The sequence below is a fragment of the Gymnoscopelus braueri genome (genome assembly GCF_963280865.1).
Source record: "Gymnoscopelus braueri genome assembly, chromosome: 3".
Taxonomy (NCBI): Eukaryota; Metazoa; Chordata; class Actinopteri; order Myctophiformes; family Myctophidae; genus Gymnoscopelus; species Gymnoscopelus braueri.
In genome coordinates, this window is record NC_137612.1 from 45,846,346 (window position 1) to 45,865,561 (window position 19,216).

General features: G+C 39.7%; 2 protein-coding genes across 4 annotated transcripts; both read right to left on the reverse strand.

Annotated features, from left to right (window-relative positions):
* Positions 1–248: 248 nt before the first annotated feature.
* Positions 249–2,462, reverse strand: LOC308082318 (UPF0696 protein C11orf68 homolog). 2 transcript variants are annotated; one of them, XM_080424038.1, is made up of 2 exons: positions 2,214–2,462; positions 249–1,498 (listed from the first exon to the last, which is right to left on the reverse strand). In XM_080424038.1, the coding sequence occupies exons 1-2, from the start codon at positions 2,391–2,393 to the stop codon at positions 926–928; spliced, it is 753 nt and encodes a 250-aa protein (XP_080280164.1). In that variant the 5' UTR covers positions 2,394–2,462; the 3' UTR covers positions 249–925. The 2 variants fall into 2 exon arrangements, with proteins under 2 accessions (XP_080280164.1, XP_080280163.1); XM_080424037.1 differs by having other exon boundaries at positions 2,199–2,462.
* A 2,264-nt stretch (positions 2,463–4,726) lies between these two features.
* LOC308082435 (UPF0696 protein C11orf68 homolog) lies at positions 4,727–14,661 on the reverse strand. Of its 2 annotated transcripts, XR_013932924.1 has the most exons (3): positions 14,454–14,661; positions 5,107–5,860; positions 4,727–5,046 (listed from the first exon to the last, which is right to left on the reverse strand). XR_013932924.1 is itself a non-coding variant. In XM_080424183.1 (2 exons), exons 1-2 carry the CDS (start codon positions 14,628–14,630, stop codon positions 5,291–5,293), a joined length of 747 nt encoding a protein of 248 aa, XP_080280309.1. In that variant the 5' UTR covers positions 14,631–14,661; the 3' UTR covers positions 4,727–5,290. The 2 variants fall into 2 exon arrangements, 1 of the variants encoding a protein (XP_080280309.1); XM_080424183.1 differs by having other exon boundaries at positions 4,727–5,860.
* Positions 14,662–19,216: the final 4,555 nt, after the last annotated feature.

A 19,216-nucleotide genomic window follows, 5' to 3' on the forward strand; every position in this document is an offset into this window, starting at 1 on the left:
AACACGGTGTAGGTGGGGATGTTAGTGTACCAGTTAGTGCACTTAACCACGTCATACTTCTTGTGAGTTGAGAGGTCCGACAAGGTTAGATTGGGGGGGGGGGGGGGCGGGCTGGGGGGTAATCCATGCATCTGCTTTTGATGCCTCCTGACTGCCAAGACCCTCATGTGCAATGTTGATATTGCAAAAAGCCGATTCCATTTTTGAGTTGAGTTTAATGTTAGGTCATATAGGCCTATGAGTTTTTTTTTCTTTAAGACACTTCAAAATGAATTCTGTAATAACAGCTAAGTAAAATAAATAAATTACATATATATTTTTTTTTTAAAGGAAATGCATGCATTATGAAGAGAGACAATCCTGCCTCGCACAAAGCAAGTTTAGTACTCCAGTATCGGGTCGGATAGGTAGCTGTTAAATGTATTTTCAAACAACCACTGATTGTTTTAAATTGACATTAACTCCTCAGAAGCACATTCAATCCCTGACAATCAACAGTCAATCGTTTTTTGGTAGAAAATACAGCATTTAAGTGAAAAATAATAATAAAAAACTGCATACATTATGGAAAAACATATCCTGTCTTACAATCTTTCTTTACAATTTTTGTAAAACATTTCTCCAGTCTCGTGTCGGACAGGTTAGCATATTGTCCAATAAAGCAAGAACCATTAATTATTTGTTTTAAACAGAATAGCTGAACATCCATTAAAGACATTAAGAAATGGCTCAGAATTATTAGACAAACTTGAAACAAACAAACAAAAAATTAGGCCATCTTCAATGCCTGACAATCAACAGCTATGTCAGTCATGATTAGCTGTAGAACCACACAGCATTATGTGACTATATTTTAAGAGCTTCTCCTTTTAATCTACACCCTCTGGACTAGATGCATCTTCTTGCTCTCACGGGCAGTCGGGCCCTATGTCACTTCCAGATCGGTGACTCTGTTAATGATGAGGGAACGCCTGGGTACACACTTCAGGTCAAACTTGCTCTCATATATGGTCGGGCGGAGTTTCCAGCGGTTGTTGCGGTAGATCCCCAGGTAGGTGTACGCGTCGGGCTTGTAAGAAAGCGAACACTTGACCCCCGTGGCACGGATGGCCGCTTCTAACCTTATGACCTGGTTCTCCTCCGTGAAGTTCTCGTTGTAGACACAGATGACATGCTTGCTGTTGCCGGGGTCGTGGGGGCTCACTTTACAAGATTTGATCTTGCCTTCCACCGTCGCTCTGGCCACGCACTCCCAGGCGTGGTCGACCTTGAAACCAGTGTCCAGCATCATCAGCCACTTCCCCCAGAGCACTCTGTGGTTCAGGGCGAGTTCCTTCACCGCCTGGTGGTTCACAGGCCGGCCGCTGGCCAGTAGCTCGTCCCAGCTGTCCTCGAGGCCGTCAACGTCGTTGTCCTCACTATGCCAGTAATCGGGTCCCTGCACGGCTATCCACCCCACAGGGCTCCTGCCGTCCTCCTCGTCACCGTATCGAGACACCTGCGCAGTGGTGGAAAAAGTACTCAAATGTTTTATTAAAGGGATATTTCACTTTAAAAAAAAATTGGGTCATTTTATCGTCTACTCAGGCTTTTGTGAGCACCCCCAGACAATTTCTAAGTTGCTTGATTCAGTATTTAGATATTTGATATTAATTTGATCAAACACGCCCCCCTTCCTATACAAATCGCTTGTAACTTTCACTTTTCAATTTGTTTTTGAAAGTGAAATATCCCTTTAAGTAAAAGTATCAATACTGCAAAGTAGAAAAACTCTGTTACAAGTAAAAGTCCAAAATTCAAAATTGACTTGAGTAAAAGTACAAAAGTACAAAAGTATTGGCATCAGAATATACTTAAAGTACCAAAAGTAAAAAAAAATAAAAGTAGAAAGTAGCCGATCTACAAGCTCACAATGCGTCGGGCATTGCAACACATTGTGAGCTTGTAGATCGGCTGTTTTCAAATGACCGAAATGTATATAGGGCTGAAGTGGTTAATGCATGTTTTGTAATAATAATAAAAATCTACAAAGTAGCCTACCTAGTAACTAAAGTTGTCAAATAATTGTAGTGGAGTAAAAGTATAATATTTGCCTCTGAAATGTAGTAGAATAGAAGTAAAAGTACAGAAAATTGGACATACTCAAGTAAAGTAAAAAAAAAATCTTAAAATTGTACTTAGTAAATGTACTTAGTTACTTTCCACCACTGCACCTGTGATGGCCTGTTGCTCTCCAGCCAGCTGTCAAACTCTGCCCTGGGGGTCTTCCGTGAGTCAAAGACAGTCCAGGGGTCCGCGTCCGCCGCCCAGGCCTCAGCAGCATAGGTGTCTGAGGTGAAAACATGTGGCTTTTCCGACCCCCTCTCTTCTGGAACAACAACCTCAGCATCCATGGTGCTGTCAAAATCAATAGTTTTAATGGGTCCAATGCAGGCTTCTCACGCTGTTGTCTGTCGAGCGTCAACTCACACCCCGTCCAACCTGTTCCGTGACCTTTGGCCTGGGATCATTACCATTTTCGGGTTTATGATCCGGTCGGAGCGGAAATAACTTTACGTCATCAGGTGGCCGGAACCCATGACCATGACTGGAACCTCCGGTGCCGTTCACCTCCAAAATGATTCCCCTAGTTTAAAATGTGTTTAGTTTGGTATAATTGTTTCGGTATTTTTGGGGTATAATAATTGTTTGGTACGTCCATCTTTTATTCTAACTCGGGGCGCGACTGGCGAGACTAAATTGATTCGCATTTTGTGGGGAACAAAAACAATGCGACGCCAACCGGAACCCACAACCGGAACACGATAGTTCCCCCCTTTTTTCTAAACCGGATCACACGAGCCAGTTTGGAGCGAATGGCTTTCCTCCGTAGTGGAAAGGCTGGTGACGCGGGGTGAATCAGTCAATATAATGATCTGAACTGTTGAGTTGTTTTGTGTTGTGTTGGTGTCTCTTGTAAAGTAACTAAGTACATTTACTAGTAGTGTAATTAAGAACAATTTTGAAGTATTTTTTACTTTACTGGAGTATTTCCCATTATCAGTGCTTTTACTTTTACTCCACCACTACATCTCAGAGGCAAATATTATACTTTTTTCAATTATTTGAAAACTTTAGTTTGCAATGCGACGCATTGTGAGCTTGTAGATCTGATATTTTCAAAAGATTTGTATACATTGGAAAACTTGTGAAATGGGACCTTTTACATAATAAGTACTTTCTCCTTTTGGTACTTTAAGTACATTTTGATACCAATACTTTTGTACTTTTACTCAAGTAAATTCGAATTCCGGACTTTTACTTGTAACAGCTAGTATTTTTACATTGCAGTATTGATACTTTTACTTAAGTTAAAAAAATGTAGTACTTTTTCCACCACTGGTCTTAAGACAAGATAAGATAAGATGTATTGATCCCCAATGAACAGTAAAATCTAGTGTTCATTTAATTGATAGTAACTTAATATAAGTTAGTGACAAATAAAACCACCTTGATTCTTGATCAAATTTAATTAACAAATTTTAAAACTGTGGGGATTGTTAACCTTCATCGGTTTACATGTATTTGACAGCAGTTGATTATAGATGCAGCAAAAAAATTATGCAGTCTATGATATGTTCTCTTTCATTTCTGTGTCACATTGGTCCCAGCAGGCAAGTAGCAGCTAATACAGCTCTGCTACTCCACAAACTGACTTTTGAAAATGTTATGTTCATTTGCTAATGTGTGTTTATTATACACAATCTTCCATGGCCAGGCCTTCCTTGTCCCACCACCACCGATTCAACTATTTATAACAAACTGCTTACTGCAATGATACTGACTCGAGGTCAACAACATCCTCCACTAGAGGGCACTGCTGTGCCAAATTGCCGTCTACAAAATGTAGATAGATGCTAAACTAAAGATAATAAATAAATGATTAAATAAATGCTGACACTAGACATCTGCATTAATACATATATGCATAAAGTATAATCCAGCACCAGTGAATATAGCACGAATAGTGCTAATGAGTGGTGTGTCTGTACTAGCGCACTTTTACCCAAACACTAGTACAGACACACCTATGGAAGCGAATAGATGCCATAATTCAAATGAAATGGCAAATTCGAAAATTCAATTGAAGTAAGAGAAATACTTTTTAATCTTCAGGAAATTAAAGCATTTTTTTAGACAAAAATGAATGTAAAATGCAATAGTCTTTACATTTAATCTACAGGTGTGCTCATTCTATGACGGAATTAAAACGATAAATAAAAGATCATTTGATATTCAATTTTCAAAAAATGCCCCGCTAAATAATGGACAATATTCAAATGAAAATTTGAAAATTAAAATGAAATAAGATAAATGCTTTTTAATCTTCAGATAATTAACGCATATTTTGAGAGCAAGTTTAGTTCTCCATTAATTATATTTTCAAACAACCACTGACTGACATTATGAGGAAACATATCCTGTCTCACAATTTTTCTTTCAAACCCTTTTTGTAAAACATTTCTCCAGTCTCGTGTCGGACAGGTTAGCATTGATTATTTGTTTTAAACAGAATAGCTGAACAACATCCATTAAAGACATTAAGAAATGGCTCAGAATTATTAGACAACCATTAAATAATGGACAATATTCAGATGAAAATGCAATTTTGAAAATTAAATAAGAGAAATGCTTTTTAATCTTCAGATAATTAACGCATATTTTGAGAGCAAGTTTAGTTCTCCATTAAGTATATTTTCAAACAACCACTGTTTTAAATGACATTAACGGCTCAGAAGGATTTAGACAAACTTGAAACAAAACCTTTTTGGTTAGTAAGCTAAAAGTATAAAGTACACATTCAATCCCTGATAATCAACAGTAATGTCAATAATTATTTTTGGTAGAAAATACAGCATTTAAGTAAAAAGAAAATAAAAACAACTGCATACATTATGAAGAAACATATCCTGTCTTACAATTTTTCTTTCAAACACTTTTTGTAAAACATTTCTCCAGTCTCGTGTCGGGCAGGTTAGCATTGATTATTTGTTTTAAACAGAATAGCTGAACAACATCCATTAAAGACATTAAGAAATGGCTCAGAATTATTACATTACATATTACACATTACATGACAACCTTGAAACAAAAACTTATTTTTTTTGTAGGCCATCTTCAATGCCTGACAATCAACAGCTATGTCAGTCATGATTAGCTGTAGAACCACACAGCATTATGGGACTATATTTTAAGAGCTTCTCCTTAATCTACACCCTCTGGTAGATGCACCTTCTTGCTCTCACGGGCCCTATGTGACTTCCAGATTGGTGACTTTGTTAATGATGCGGGAACGCCTGCACTCCAGGTCAAACTTGCTCTCATATATGGTCGGGCGGAGCTTCCAGCGGTTATTGGGGTAGATCCCTAGCTGGCCGTACACTTTGGGCTTGTAAGAAAGCATACACTTGACCCCTGTGGCACGGATGGCCGCTTCTAACCTTATGACCTGGTTCTCCTCCGTGAAGTTCTCGTTGTAGCCACAGATGACATGACTGTTGCTGCTGGGGTCGTGGGTGCTCACTGAAGAAGTTCCGATCTTGCCGTCCACCGTCGCTCTGGCCACGCACTCCCAGGCGTGGTCGACCTTGAAACCAGTGTCCAGAAACATCATCCACATCCCCCCGAGCACTCCGTGGTTCAGGGCGAGTTCCTCCACCGTCTGATGGTTCACAGGCCGACCGCTGGCCAGTAGCTCGTCCCAGCTGTCCTTGAGGCCTTCGTCACTGTCCCCGACCCCGTCACTGTCGCAGTAATCGGGTCCCCGCACGCCTATCCCTCCCACAGGGCTGCCGTCCTCCTCGTCACTGTATCGAGACACCTGCGCAGTGGTGGAAAAAGTACTCAAATGTTTTACTTAAGTAAAAGAATCAATACTGCAAAGTACAAATACTCTGTTTGATTGATTGAAGTACTTTATTTAGAAAGACATGGAAAAAGTACATGGAAGTACAGTTAACAATACAAGGTCCTCTAAACTGGATCGCCCATAAAAGCACAACGGCTTGTTTCAAATAAGATCCCCACACACTCAAATCATGATGACATTTACGAAAACAGACAGATATACACTACTATCCAGAACATCATACAATCAGCTTAAAGGTTACTGGTATGAAAAACAAGAAATATGTACATTAAACAATTCGAGGAGGGGGGGGGGGGGTAGGTTAAGACTTTGACAGGGACCAGTTTGGAATTGCCAGCCACCTGAAGGTGTTTTTTAGGGCAGTTTTGAAAGTGAGTAGGGTTTTACACTCCTTTACTCCTTTTGGTAGGGCATTCCACATTTTTGTTGCATAGCATAAGAACGAGTTCATTCCCTTGTTTGTGCCAAATCTGGGTTGGACATGATCAGTCGAGCTGCAGCCTCTGGTGTTGTGATTGTGGACTTCATTTACGTTTTTGAAGTATTTTGACAGGTACATGGGTATCCCAATGTTGTGGTGTATCTTGTAGACCAGGCCTATTGCAAGTTGCCGTACTCTGTCCTCAACCCTGAGCCATCCGACCCTATAGCAAAATGACCAGGGGTTAGATGGATTGTATGTTTAAGGCCAAGAAGTACCCTTACTTGATAGACAAGTGAAAGTCTGGAATTCAATATTTACTTGAGTAAAAGTACAAAAGTATTGGCATCAGAATATACTGATGCCAATAAGTACCAAAAGTAGAAACTCATTACGCAGAATGTCCCGACCCATTTCACAAGTTTTCAAATGTATCTCCTCTACAGCACAGGCACTAAGGTATGGAATAGTCTAACCCCATCCCTCAAAAAATGCAGTTCGCTGGGCTCATTTAAAACAGCCCTAAAAATCTTTCTGGAGGCCAAAATAGGAGGTAGTACCAATTTCCCGGTAGACAGTCGACCCCCCCCCTTTTTTTGTACACATTTTTGGTTTTTGTTTTCATGCTTTTTTCTTTTTTTTTGTACAGTGTTATTCTTCTCTGTATTTTTATGTTGATTTTGAACTGTTTGGTTGCTACAATATGTGTCTATGAAATGAATACCATGGATGGCTTAGGGTTGAGGACAGAGTACAGCAACTTGCTATGGGCCTGGTCTGGCGAGACGTGGATAGTCGTCACTCACTGACAGCCAATAGAATCGCATCAGGTTTTCCAAACGCAAAGGCCCTGTAGTATCAATGTCCAGTCAACAGGAGGCAGCATATCGCGGTAGGGCCACTTTGAGGCCAACACACATCAAAACAGTATACTTGGCTACCAGACGGTGGCAGCACTGCACTGTAATAACAGATCAATAAAGCTTTTCTAGTAAACCGTTACTATCAGCTCCTGCCCCTGTCAGGCGAGACGTGGATAGTCGTCACTCACTGACAGCCAATAGAATCGCATCAGGTTTTCCAAACGCAAAGGCCCTGTAGTATCAATGTCCAGTCAACAGGAGGCAGCATATCGCGGTAGGGCCACTTTGAGGCCAACACACATCAAAACAGTATACTTGGCTACCAGACGGTGGCAGCACTGCACTGTAATAACAGATCAATAAAGCTTTTCTAGTAAACCGTTACTATCAGCTCCTGCCCCGCGACGGCGAGACGTGGATAGTCGTCACTCACTGACAGCCAATAGAATCGCATCAGGTTTTCCAAACGCAAAGGCCCTGTAGTATCAATGTCCAGTCAACAGGAGGCAGCATATCGCGGTAGGGCCACTTTGAGGCCAACACACATCAAAACAGTATACTTGGCTACCAGACGGTGGCAGCACTGCACTGTAATAACAGATCAATAAAGCTTTTCTAGTAAACCGTTACTATCAGCTCCTGCCCCGCGACGAGACGGCCGCCTCTGGGCGTGGCGGTGGTAGGGGCATCCCTGTCGATCATGGTAGTGAATGCCAGCCAATGTGATTTCAGTATGCTTTAGCATGTCCATGGTATTGCAATATATAGAAGTGATTCCAGAGAGTTAAAATGTATGGGGGTCGTGGTCTAATAAAAATGGAATAGAGTCTGCACACTGGTAATGCCGAAAAAAGTTCTGCTTTGTATTTATTGAGTTTGTCAACGTTTCGGCCTGTTCAGACCTTCATTACGACATATACAGTTAAGTATAAGTCCTGATGGGTCTAATGCCTATCAAAGTAAGGGTCCTTGAAAGTAAAAAGGTTGAGAATCACTGAAACAATTTATTTTCAAAAAAACATGAACCAGATATTTACTCAGAGCTTTACAATTTTCTTATCATGCTAATTGTCATTTGTCAGCTATCAATTGTGAGATAATATAATCATAGTTTCAGAGAATCAAGAGGGATTTATTTTGTCACTTATACTGACATTATTGAAATGTTTATGCCATATGTTTTGCAGAGACTGCTAATACAACACAATACAAAAAGATAATAAAAACATAATAATTCTGGATATAATGAAATACAAAAAAACATATATATATATATACACATTATAGGTAAGACAGAGGTAAATATTGTACAGGTAGAACGGCAGGTATGACAGAACTCTTAAGGCATTGGTTCTCAAAGTGGGGTTCTTGGGGGTGTTCCAGGGGGTCCCCAGCAAAATGTGTTAATATAGCATCATAATAATTTGAACCGTTTATACTTTGGCTATTCAAAAATAGCAGATATACAAGCTCATAGCGCGGCACCGAGTGCTGCGCTATGAGCTTGTAGATCTGCTATTTTGGAAAAATTGTAAAACTTTGTGCAAATCTTTGAATATAATATTTTTTAAAGCGAACATTTGTAACTCAAATCTTTGCTTCTGGGGGTCCCTGGAACAACATATTTTGACATGGGGTCCGGGGCCAAATACATATCATTTTGGGGGTCCTTGAAATGAAAAAGTTTGAGAACCACTGTCTTAAGGCCTATATGATATTTTTGTGCAAGAAGCGGAAGTCATACATGTACATAAAATGTGCTAGAAGCAGCCATCATTCACAGTATATAAAAATGTCCAAGAAGCAGAAGCCAACATACAATATGAATGGAATTTCACTTGTCTATGTACAGTACGTACATTTTGCAAATAGCTGCTCAGGATTCTTTACAGTTTAGATTCAGTTCTTTCAGACCTTGTCCATGATCAGGGCACTAAAAGCTGCTGGGGAAAATTGGGGGGGGGGGGGGGCATATCTCTCATTTCTTCCTCTCTGCTGTCCACCTATCCTTCTCCATGGCATAGAAGGAGGATTGTTGGAATTCCTTCCATGACATCTCCTTTGCCATGCCTTTGTACAATAAAAGCACTTTTGGTGGACAGTAAATGTATACTTCCCAGTCACTCCTGGAAACCCAGTATGGATATGCGGACTATTTGGCCCCTGCTTGAGCCCCTGGCGGCAGAAACGGCAAAGTCGTCCGCTAGGTTGAGTGTCTGGGAGTTTCCTCTTTCTCTGGGCTTTGGCCTCCACTCTCTGTTTTGTTGAGAACAGTTGAGACCGGAAAATAACATGTACTCTTCCAGGGAAATAGGACATTCTTCTGTGCATGTTTGCCTATCACAAATGAAGAAGAGAAAGTATTAGATTCATACATTAGACATATTTATTTTGAAACAAGTTGATATTCTTAATTATATTATAAATATATAGTGTGTGAGTCAAGCCATGGCTCGTGATTCATAGCTCTGTAAATGCCCAGGGCTATCAGAGATAGCTACCTTTACAGGTCTGTAACTCTGAGAGTGTACAAATGGAACCAAACCCATTTGTGCACTCTCAGAGTTATGGGGGTCCTTGAAGATAAAAAGTTAGAGAAAGTTAGAGAACTAATGTGCCATAGCGTCATAGTAAATCAGTGTCATACATATTCTGAAGAAAACCCAGAGACTGACACTCAGTAATTGGGTCTTATGATCAAAACAAGAACTATATTATAATGTTATGTTATGTAAAAAACAAACAACACACAAATTTGCCACAGACAAATTGATGATCATGACAATCCCTGCAAATAACTTAAATATGCAAAGCATATTACTGAAATATACAAAGAAACCCTGATTGACAATGACGGAATCAATAATGAAAATAAACAATGTAAAAATATGGTTAACACAGGCCATACATATCCTTAATAAAGGGGAACTTTAAATGTATTTTTATGTATGAACATTTTTTAATTGTTATTGTTTCGCCCAAAATGCTATAGGTTGAAAGGTGTTCAAAAAAGCATGCATGTGTAAATATGTTTCATCCAGCTGTGAGATAGGTCATGTAAAGGGGGGAGGGGGGTGCATGGAAGGAGGCAAATCAAGTGTGATTTTGGACAAACCTACAATGATTTAATTGTGTTAATTGTCTCAGACACACAGGGCACTTAAAGCTTCCTCAACAGTGTGGATAATAATAAGATATACAAGATTTAAAAATGTTAAAGTTAGAAGTAAAACAGTAGTAGTGGTAAAACATTATGATGACTGATTTGACTATATTTCTCTCCATCACTGGGGGGGGGGGAGACCACAGCAAATGTTTATCACATGTACAAGACAATGCAAGCAGACCAGCAGGGAGCCTGACTCTCAGTCTCACATTCTCAACATGAACGGTACAACCAGCCAGTATGGTTGTTGAATGAGAGTGAGTGAGTGAATGGGGGAGGGGGAGAACTTTGCCTACGGAAAAGTCACTGGCCAGAACAAGTACAACAAGAACATATAAATCAGTAGTCCAACAATACCTACATTTACTAGTGAAAGCAATCGTATTTTCATGTAATAGTAATACCTATATTTAAACTGAAGTTTATATAATGTAGGTGACTGATTAACATGCAACATGCCACTACTATGTGCCTCAACAGCTTTGAATGTAATGATCATCTGTGTTTACAGATCAATCAAAACACCACAATGACCAACCATTGTCCATCTGATTCACTGCCTTTTTTGGGCTATTATTTTAATGTTGTTTTATACTTTTGCTTTTCTTTTTTGCTTTATTGTTAAATTAGTTGTACCTTTTCTGTAATTGTATTATTATTATTAAGTACTTTGAGCTGCATTTCAAGTCATGGAAGGTGCTACACAAATAACATTTATTATTATTATTATTATTATTATTATCTGTGTTCAAATACCCAACGACAATAATTAACCAGCTTATTTAAATTTAATTTAGATTCAACAATATGGCACAAATGACTGCAAACAACCGGAGATTAAATGGGTCAAACGTTACAAGTTGGGTATTTTGCCATGTTATCCATCCCCAAATAACAAGACAACAACATGCACATGTATTCATCAGTCAACTTTTCATTCATCCAAAACAAGCGACTTACCTTTGTTGTGTGTAAGGAACAAAATCAAATGCAGTAATAATCATGGATCATCTTCTCTGTTCTCTCACACTGACCGACTGACCGTTCCGTCCGTTCACCCACTGAGGGGGGGGGGGCTGGTTGGGAGTGTGCGACTCTGAGCAGCTGTACCATGGTTCACATGACGCTCGTCTGTCACAAGCGTCATGGCGCTACTTGTTCCTGGTTTTTGAAATGTTTACATTTACAACCCGTACATCTACATAAACGTTCAAATTTCAAATATAAAGTGATGACCCTACGGCCATGGATGTAAAAAGTTAAAACGCCTTGGTCTAAGTACCCGTATCTTCCGTATTTTTCAATAAAAAGCTTTTTAATCCAATTGGTGGCCATTTTTTCATATGCTTTCAACACCGCGACCCTATCGGTTGGGAGGTGTACTGCACTCTGATACATTATAACTGTATAAAAAATGGCCATCGATCGGATTAAAATGCTTCTTTATTACACAATACGGAAGGTACGGGTACTTAAACCCAGACGTTTTAACTTGTTACATCCATGGCCGTGGGGTCAGCACTTTATATTTGAAATGTTAACGTTTATGTAGATGTACGGGTTGTAAATGAAGAAATGTCAAAAAACAAGAACAAGTAGTGCCATGACTGTCATGATATGACGGTCATGTTGGAACCCATTTAAAATGTACGTTCCGTGACCATTTTCTTAATTAAACATGGCCAACACAGCATTCTGACTAAACGTACTATGTCATGCACGTGTTTAGTAGTGTACTTTTGCGTTCTATCGTTAAATACAAACATATTTGCCAGTCTTAAATGGGTCCTGTCCTGTCCGCACTAGAGCTAAAAGCAAGATGGCTGCTCCTGCAAAACTGAGCTAGCCTTTGATTGGCTGGCAGAGTGAGGAACAGCGCCACAGACCTGCCATAGAGATAAAACGGTGGCCAAACACGGTATTGCATCCGTAGTGAGTTAAGACTACCATTGACTTTGCATTGAAAAAGTTAAGGGCGAGTTAAGCTTAACATTTCCCAGTGCTCGATGGTCTTCAAGATACACCACAACATTGGGATCCCCCTGTATTTGTCAAAATACTTGCAAAACGTTAATGAAGTCCACGATCATAACACCAGAGGCAGCTCCACGAATGTTCAACCCAGATTTGGCTCAACAAAGGGAATGAACTCGTTCTCATGCTATTCATCAAAAATGTGGAATGCCCTACCAAAAGGAGTAAAGGAGTGTAAAACCCTACTCACTTTCAAAACTGCCCTAAAGATACACCTTCAGGAGGCTGCAATTCGAAAATGGCCCCTGTCTAAGTCTTAACCTATCCCCCCCCCCACCCCGTTTTTTTCTTCCCTTGTACATATTTTTCACTCTTCATACCAGTAACCTGTAAGCTGATTGTATGACGTTCTGTATAGTAGTGTGTATATCTGTCTGTCTCTTATATGTCATCGAGAAAAAAAAAGTTTGTCCGGAGCAAACTCATCGACGCGAGGACGCCTAAACGCTACACGGCCGCCACCGCCTAAACCGCATTCAGGACAAGCTGCTTGAGGCGGGGTGATGCCTATGTTCCCTCAGCCCTATGTTCCCTCAACCCTATGTTCTAGTGATGTGCGGGTCGGGTTTTTTCATGACCCGCCCCGCCCCAACCCGCGACGGAACGCGACCCGCCTCAACCCGCCCCGCGAACCCATATATAAATCTATGGCTCAACCCGCCCCGCGACCCGCGGTGGGAATATATATATGTATTATATAGCGCTCTTTTAAGTACCCAAAGTCCCTTTAAATGTCTACAGTAGCACAACATTGTCATGGGCTGAATAAACAAGCATGTTGGTCAAAATAGTTTTTTTTTTTTTTTTTTTCGTGGAGAGCGGCTGACCCGCTCACCCTCAGCCCGCATAATTTTCTCTGAAATCCTGACTCGACCTACCCGCGCCGCGGGTTGACCCGCGGGTCCCGCGGGTTACGGGTCGACCCGCTCATCACTACTATGTTCCCTCAATCTCTAACAAAAAAAAACAACATCCAAATTAGGCCCTATGTTCCCTCAGCCCTATATTCCCTCAGCCCTATGTTCCCCCATATCAATTTAGACCCTATGTTCCCTCAGGCTTATTTAAAAAAAAAAAAAAGGTAAAACCGCTGGCAGTGGCGGATGAATGAATGAATGAATGAATACCTGGCAATGAATGTGTTAATACCTTACAGAAAGCCCCAAATATTTAAATGTTTAAAAAGTGTCCCACTCCGATCAACTATTAATGTTATTAGTCAGAAATCTCGGCCGTCAGTGACACTTATAATCGGGGTTCCTACACATGTTCCATTTCAAAATTCCATACTTTCCAGATTCAAATTTCCAGAATTCTCTATTGATTCTTCAGACCATATTTGACATACAAGTATAATAGCTACATGTAGATGCTCATTATGTAACAAAATAGTTTTAAAATCCAACTTTACCGATATACCTTCAATCCCTACAGTAACAGGGATGTTCATGTACAATTGACCAGTGAACTAGAAAGGAGAACTAAAGTCTATTGACATTGCTTTATTGGCTGTTTAATAAATGACTATAAATAAAGACACTCCTACACAGAAAGTTTGTGTCTATCTAAGGCTAAAGGATACCTTTATGGCTTCCTTATCGTTTCCTTTATGGCTGTGTTCGTTGTCATTTCAATAGACACTGTGAATAGACTGTGACACAGAGCTTTTTTCCCCAATTCATTTTCGGTTCTTATTTATAAAAGAGACAAAAAATATGGAGGGGACAATAATATATATATATATATATATATATATATATATATATATATATATATATATATATATATATATATATATATGATGTCTGTCAAACATCTATGCCGAGGACACAAACTAACCGGCGCAGTGCTATCTACAGTATACTCATTGTCCCATGATCTATTATATATATATATATATATATATATATATATATATATATATATATATATATATATATATATATATATATAATAATTTTTATATAATAAATGTACATATTATTATTATTATGTCTCTGTCTCTCTCTCTCTCTCTCTGTCTCTCTCTGTCTCTCTCTCTCAAAATCTGCACCACTGCACCTGTGATGGCCTGTTGCTCTCCAGCCAGCTGTCAAACTCTGCCCTGGGGGTCGTCCGTGAGTCAAAGACAGTCCAGGGGTCCATCAATGCCGCCCGGGACCTAGCAGCATAGTCTTCTGCAGTGAAAACATGTGGCTTTTTCGACCCCCTCACTTCTGGAACAACCTCCGCCTCCATGGTGCTGTCAAAGTGAATAGTTTTAATGGGTCCAATGTAGCTGTAGTATATGTAGCCCCCACAGTAATAGTAGCCAATCTATTGGCCAATCGGGCTCCGCCCTATTGGCATGACTGGTAACACGTCGGACTGGCGAGTGGTGGGAGCCTCGGGTTCAATCCCAGCTCACTGCACTTCACTACAATCTTGCGTCGACAGCATGGTCGACAGGACGAGGATATTCGTAATATCCTTGCGTGAGGAACATGAGGGACGTCGTGTACGGTGGTCCGCGGCGTGAAGTGCGAAGCCCGAGGACGCGCTCCAAAGATCAGGGGGGTGATTGTAGCCCATAGGTTGTAGCCCCCACAGTAATAGTAGCAAGTAGCAGCGTGCAAAAGCCCTACCAATCGGGCTCAGCCCTATTGGCATGACTGGTAACACGTCGGACTCGAGCACTGGGAAATGTTAAGCTTAACTCGCCCTTAACTTTTTCAATGCAAAGTCAATGGTAGTCTTAACTCACTACGGATGCAATACCGTGTTTGGCCACCGTTTTATCTCTATGGCAGGTCTGTGGCGCTGTTCCTCACTCTGCCAGCCAATCAAAGGCTAGCTCAGTTTTGCAGGAGCAGCCATCTTGCTTTTAGCTCTAGTGCGGACAGGACAGGACCCATTTAAGACTGGCAAATATGTTTGTATTTAACGATAGAACGCAAAAGTACACTACTAAACACGTGCATGACATAGTACGTTTAGTCAGAATGCTGTGTTGGCCATGTTTAATTAAGAAAATGGTCACGGAACGTACATTTTAAATGGGTTCCAACATGACCGTCATATCATGACAGTCATGGCACTACTTGTTCTTGTTTTTTGACATTTCTTCATTTACAACCCGTACATCTACATAAACGTTAACATTTCAAATATAAAGTGCTGACCCCACGGCCATGGATGTAACAAGTTAAAACGTCTGGGTTTAAGTACCCGTACCTTCCGTATTGTGTAATAAAGAAGCATTTTAATCCGATCGATGGCCATTTTTTATACAGTTATAATGTATCAGAGTGCAGTACACCTCCCAACCGATAGGGTCGCGGTGTTGAAAGCATATGAAAAAATGGCCACCAATTGGATTAAAAAGCTTTTTATTGAAAAATACGGAAGATACGGGTACTTAGACCAAGGCGTTTTAACTTTTTACATCCATGGCCGTAGGGTCATCACTTTATATTTGAAATTTGAACGTTTATGTAGATGTACGGGTTGTAAATGTAAACATTTCAAAAACCAGGAACAAGTAGCGCCATGACGCTTGTGACAGACGAGCGTCATGTGAACCATGGTACAGCTGCTCAGAGTCGCACACTCCCAACCAGCCCCCCCCCCCTCAGTGGGTGAACGGACGGAACGGTCAGTCGGTCAGTGTGAGAGAACAGAGAAGATGATCCATGATTATTACTGCATTTGATTTTGTTCCTTACACACAACAAAGGTAAGTCGCTTGTTTTGGATGAATGAAAAGTTGACTGATGAATACATGTGCATGTTGTTGTCTTGTTATTTGGGGATGGATAACATGGCAAAATACCCAACTTGTAACGTTTGACCCATTTAATCTCCGGTTGTTTGCAGTCATTTGTGCCATATTGTTGAATCTAAATTAAATTTAAATAAGCTGGTTAATTATTGTCGTTGGGTATTTGAACACAGATAATAATAATAATAATAATAATAATAAATGTTATTTGTGTAGCACCTTCCATGACTTGAAATGCAGCTCAAAGTACTTAATAATAATAATACAATTACAGAAAAGGTACAACTAATTTAACAATAAAGCAAAAAAGAAAAGCAAAAGTATAAAACAACATTAAAATAATAGCCCAAAAAAGGCAGTGAATCAGATGGACAATGGTTGGTCATTGTGGTGTTTTGATTGATCTGTAAACACAGATGATCATTACATTCAAAGCTGTTGAGGCACATAGTAGTGGCATGTTGCATGTTAATCAGTCACCTACATTATATAAACTTCAGTTTAAATATAGGTATTACTATTACATGAAAATACGATTGCTTTCACTAGTAAATGTAGGTATTGTTGGACTACTGATTTATATGTTCTTGTTGTACTTGTTCTGGCCAGTGACTTTTCCGTAGGCAAAGTTCTCCCCCTCCCCCATTCACTCACTCACTCTCATTCAACAACCATACTGGCTGGTTGTACCGTTCATGTTGAGAATGTGAGACTGAGAGTCAGGCTCCCTGCTGGTCTGCTTGCATTGTCTTGTACATGTGATAAACATTTGCTGTGGTCTCCCCCCCCCCCAGTGATGGAGAGAAATATAGTCAAATCAGTCATCATAATGTTTTACCACTACTACTGTTTTACTTCTAACTTTAACATTTTTAAATCTTGTATATCTTATTATTATCCACACTGTTGAGGAAGCTTTAAGTGCCCTGTGTGTCTGAGACAATTAACACAATTAAATCATTGTAGGTTTGTCCAAAATCACACTTGATTTGCCTCCTTCCATGCACCCCCCTCCCCCCTTTACATGACCTATCTCACAGCTGGATGAAACATATTTACACATGCATGCTTTTTTGAACACCTTTCAACCTATAGCATTTTGGGCGAAACAATAACAATTAAAAAATGTTCATACATAAAAATACATTTAAAGTTCCCCTTTATTAAGGATATGTATGGCCTGTGTTAACCATATTTTTACATTGTTTATTTTCATTATTGATTCCGTCATTGTCAATCAGGGTTTCTTTGTATATTTCAGTAATATGCTTTGCATATTTAAGTTATTTGCAGGGATTGTCATGATCATCAATTTGTCTGTGGCAAATTTGTGTGTTGTTTGTTTTTTACATAACATAACATTATAATATAGTTCTTGTTTTGATCATAAGACCCAATTACTGAGTGTCAGTCTCTGGGTTTTCTTCAGAATATGTATGACACTGATTTACTATGACGCTATGGCACATTAGTTCTCTAACTTTCTCTAACTTTTTATCTTCAAGGACCCCCATAACTCTGAGAGTGCACAAATGGGTTTGGTTCCATTTGTACACTCTCAGAGTTACAGACCTGTAAAGGTAGCTATCTCTGATAGCCCTGGGCATTTACAGAGCTATGAATCACGAGCCATGGCTTGACTCACACACTATATATTTATAATATAATTAAGAATATCAACTTGTTTCAAAATAAATATGTCTAATGTATGAATCTAATACTTTCTCTTCTTCATTTGTGATAGGCAAACATGCACAGAAGAATGTCCTATTTCCCTGGAAGAGTACATGTTATTTTCCGGTCTCAACTGTTCTCAACAAAACAGAGAGTGGAGGCCAAAGCCCAGAGAAAGAGGAAACTCCCAGACACTCAACCTAGCGGACGACTTTGCCGTTTCTGCCGCCAGGGGCTCAAGCAGGGGCCAAATAGTCCGCATATCCATACTGGGTTTCCAGGAGTGACTGGGAAGTATACATTTACTGTCCACCAAAAGTGCTTTTATTGTACAAAGGCATGGCAAAGGAGATGTCATGGAAGGAATTCCAACAATCCTCCTTCTATGCCATGGAGAAGGATAGGTGGACAGCAGAGAGGAAGAAATGAGAGATATGCCCCCCCCCCCCCCAATTTTCCCCAGCAGCTTTTAGTGCCCTGATCATGGACAAGGTCTGAAAGAACTGAATCTAAACTGTAAAGAATCCTGAGCAGCTATTTGCAAAATGTACGTACTGTACATAGACAAGTGAAATTCCATTCATATTGTATGTTGGCTTCTGCTTCTTGGACATTTTTATATACTGTGAATGATGGCTGCTTCTAGCACATTTTATGTACATGTATGACTTCCGCTTCTTGCACAAAAATATCATATAGGCCTTAAGACAGTGGTTCTCAAACTTTTTCATTTCAAGGACCCCCAAAATGATATGTATTTGGCCCCGGACCCCATGTCAAAATATGTTGTTCCAGGGACCCCCAGAAGCAAAGATTTGAGTTACAAATGTTCGCTTTAAAAAATATTATATTCAAAGATTTGCACAAAGTTTTACAATTTTTCCAAAATAGCAGATCTACAAGCTCATAGCGCAGCACTCGGTGCCGCGCTATGAGCTTGTATATCTGCTATTTTTGAATAGCCAAAGTATAAACGGTTCAAATTATTATGATGCTATATTAACACATTTTGCTGGGGACCCCCTGGAACACCCCCAAGAACCCCACTTTGAGAACCAATGCCTTAAGAGTTCTGTCATACCTGCCGTTCTACCTGTACAATATTTACCTCTGTCTTACCTATAATGTGTATATATATATATATGTTTTTTTGTATTTCATTATATCCAGAATTATTATGTTTTTATTATCTTTTTGTATTGTGTTGTATTAGCAGTCTCTGCAAAACATATGGCATAAACATTTCAATAATGTCAGTATAAGTGACAAAATAAATCCCTCTTGATTCTCTGAAACTATGATTATATTATCTCACAATTGATAGCTGACAAATGACAATTAGCATGATAAGAAAATTGTAAAGCTCTGAGTAAATATCTGGTTCATGTTT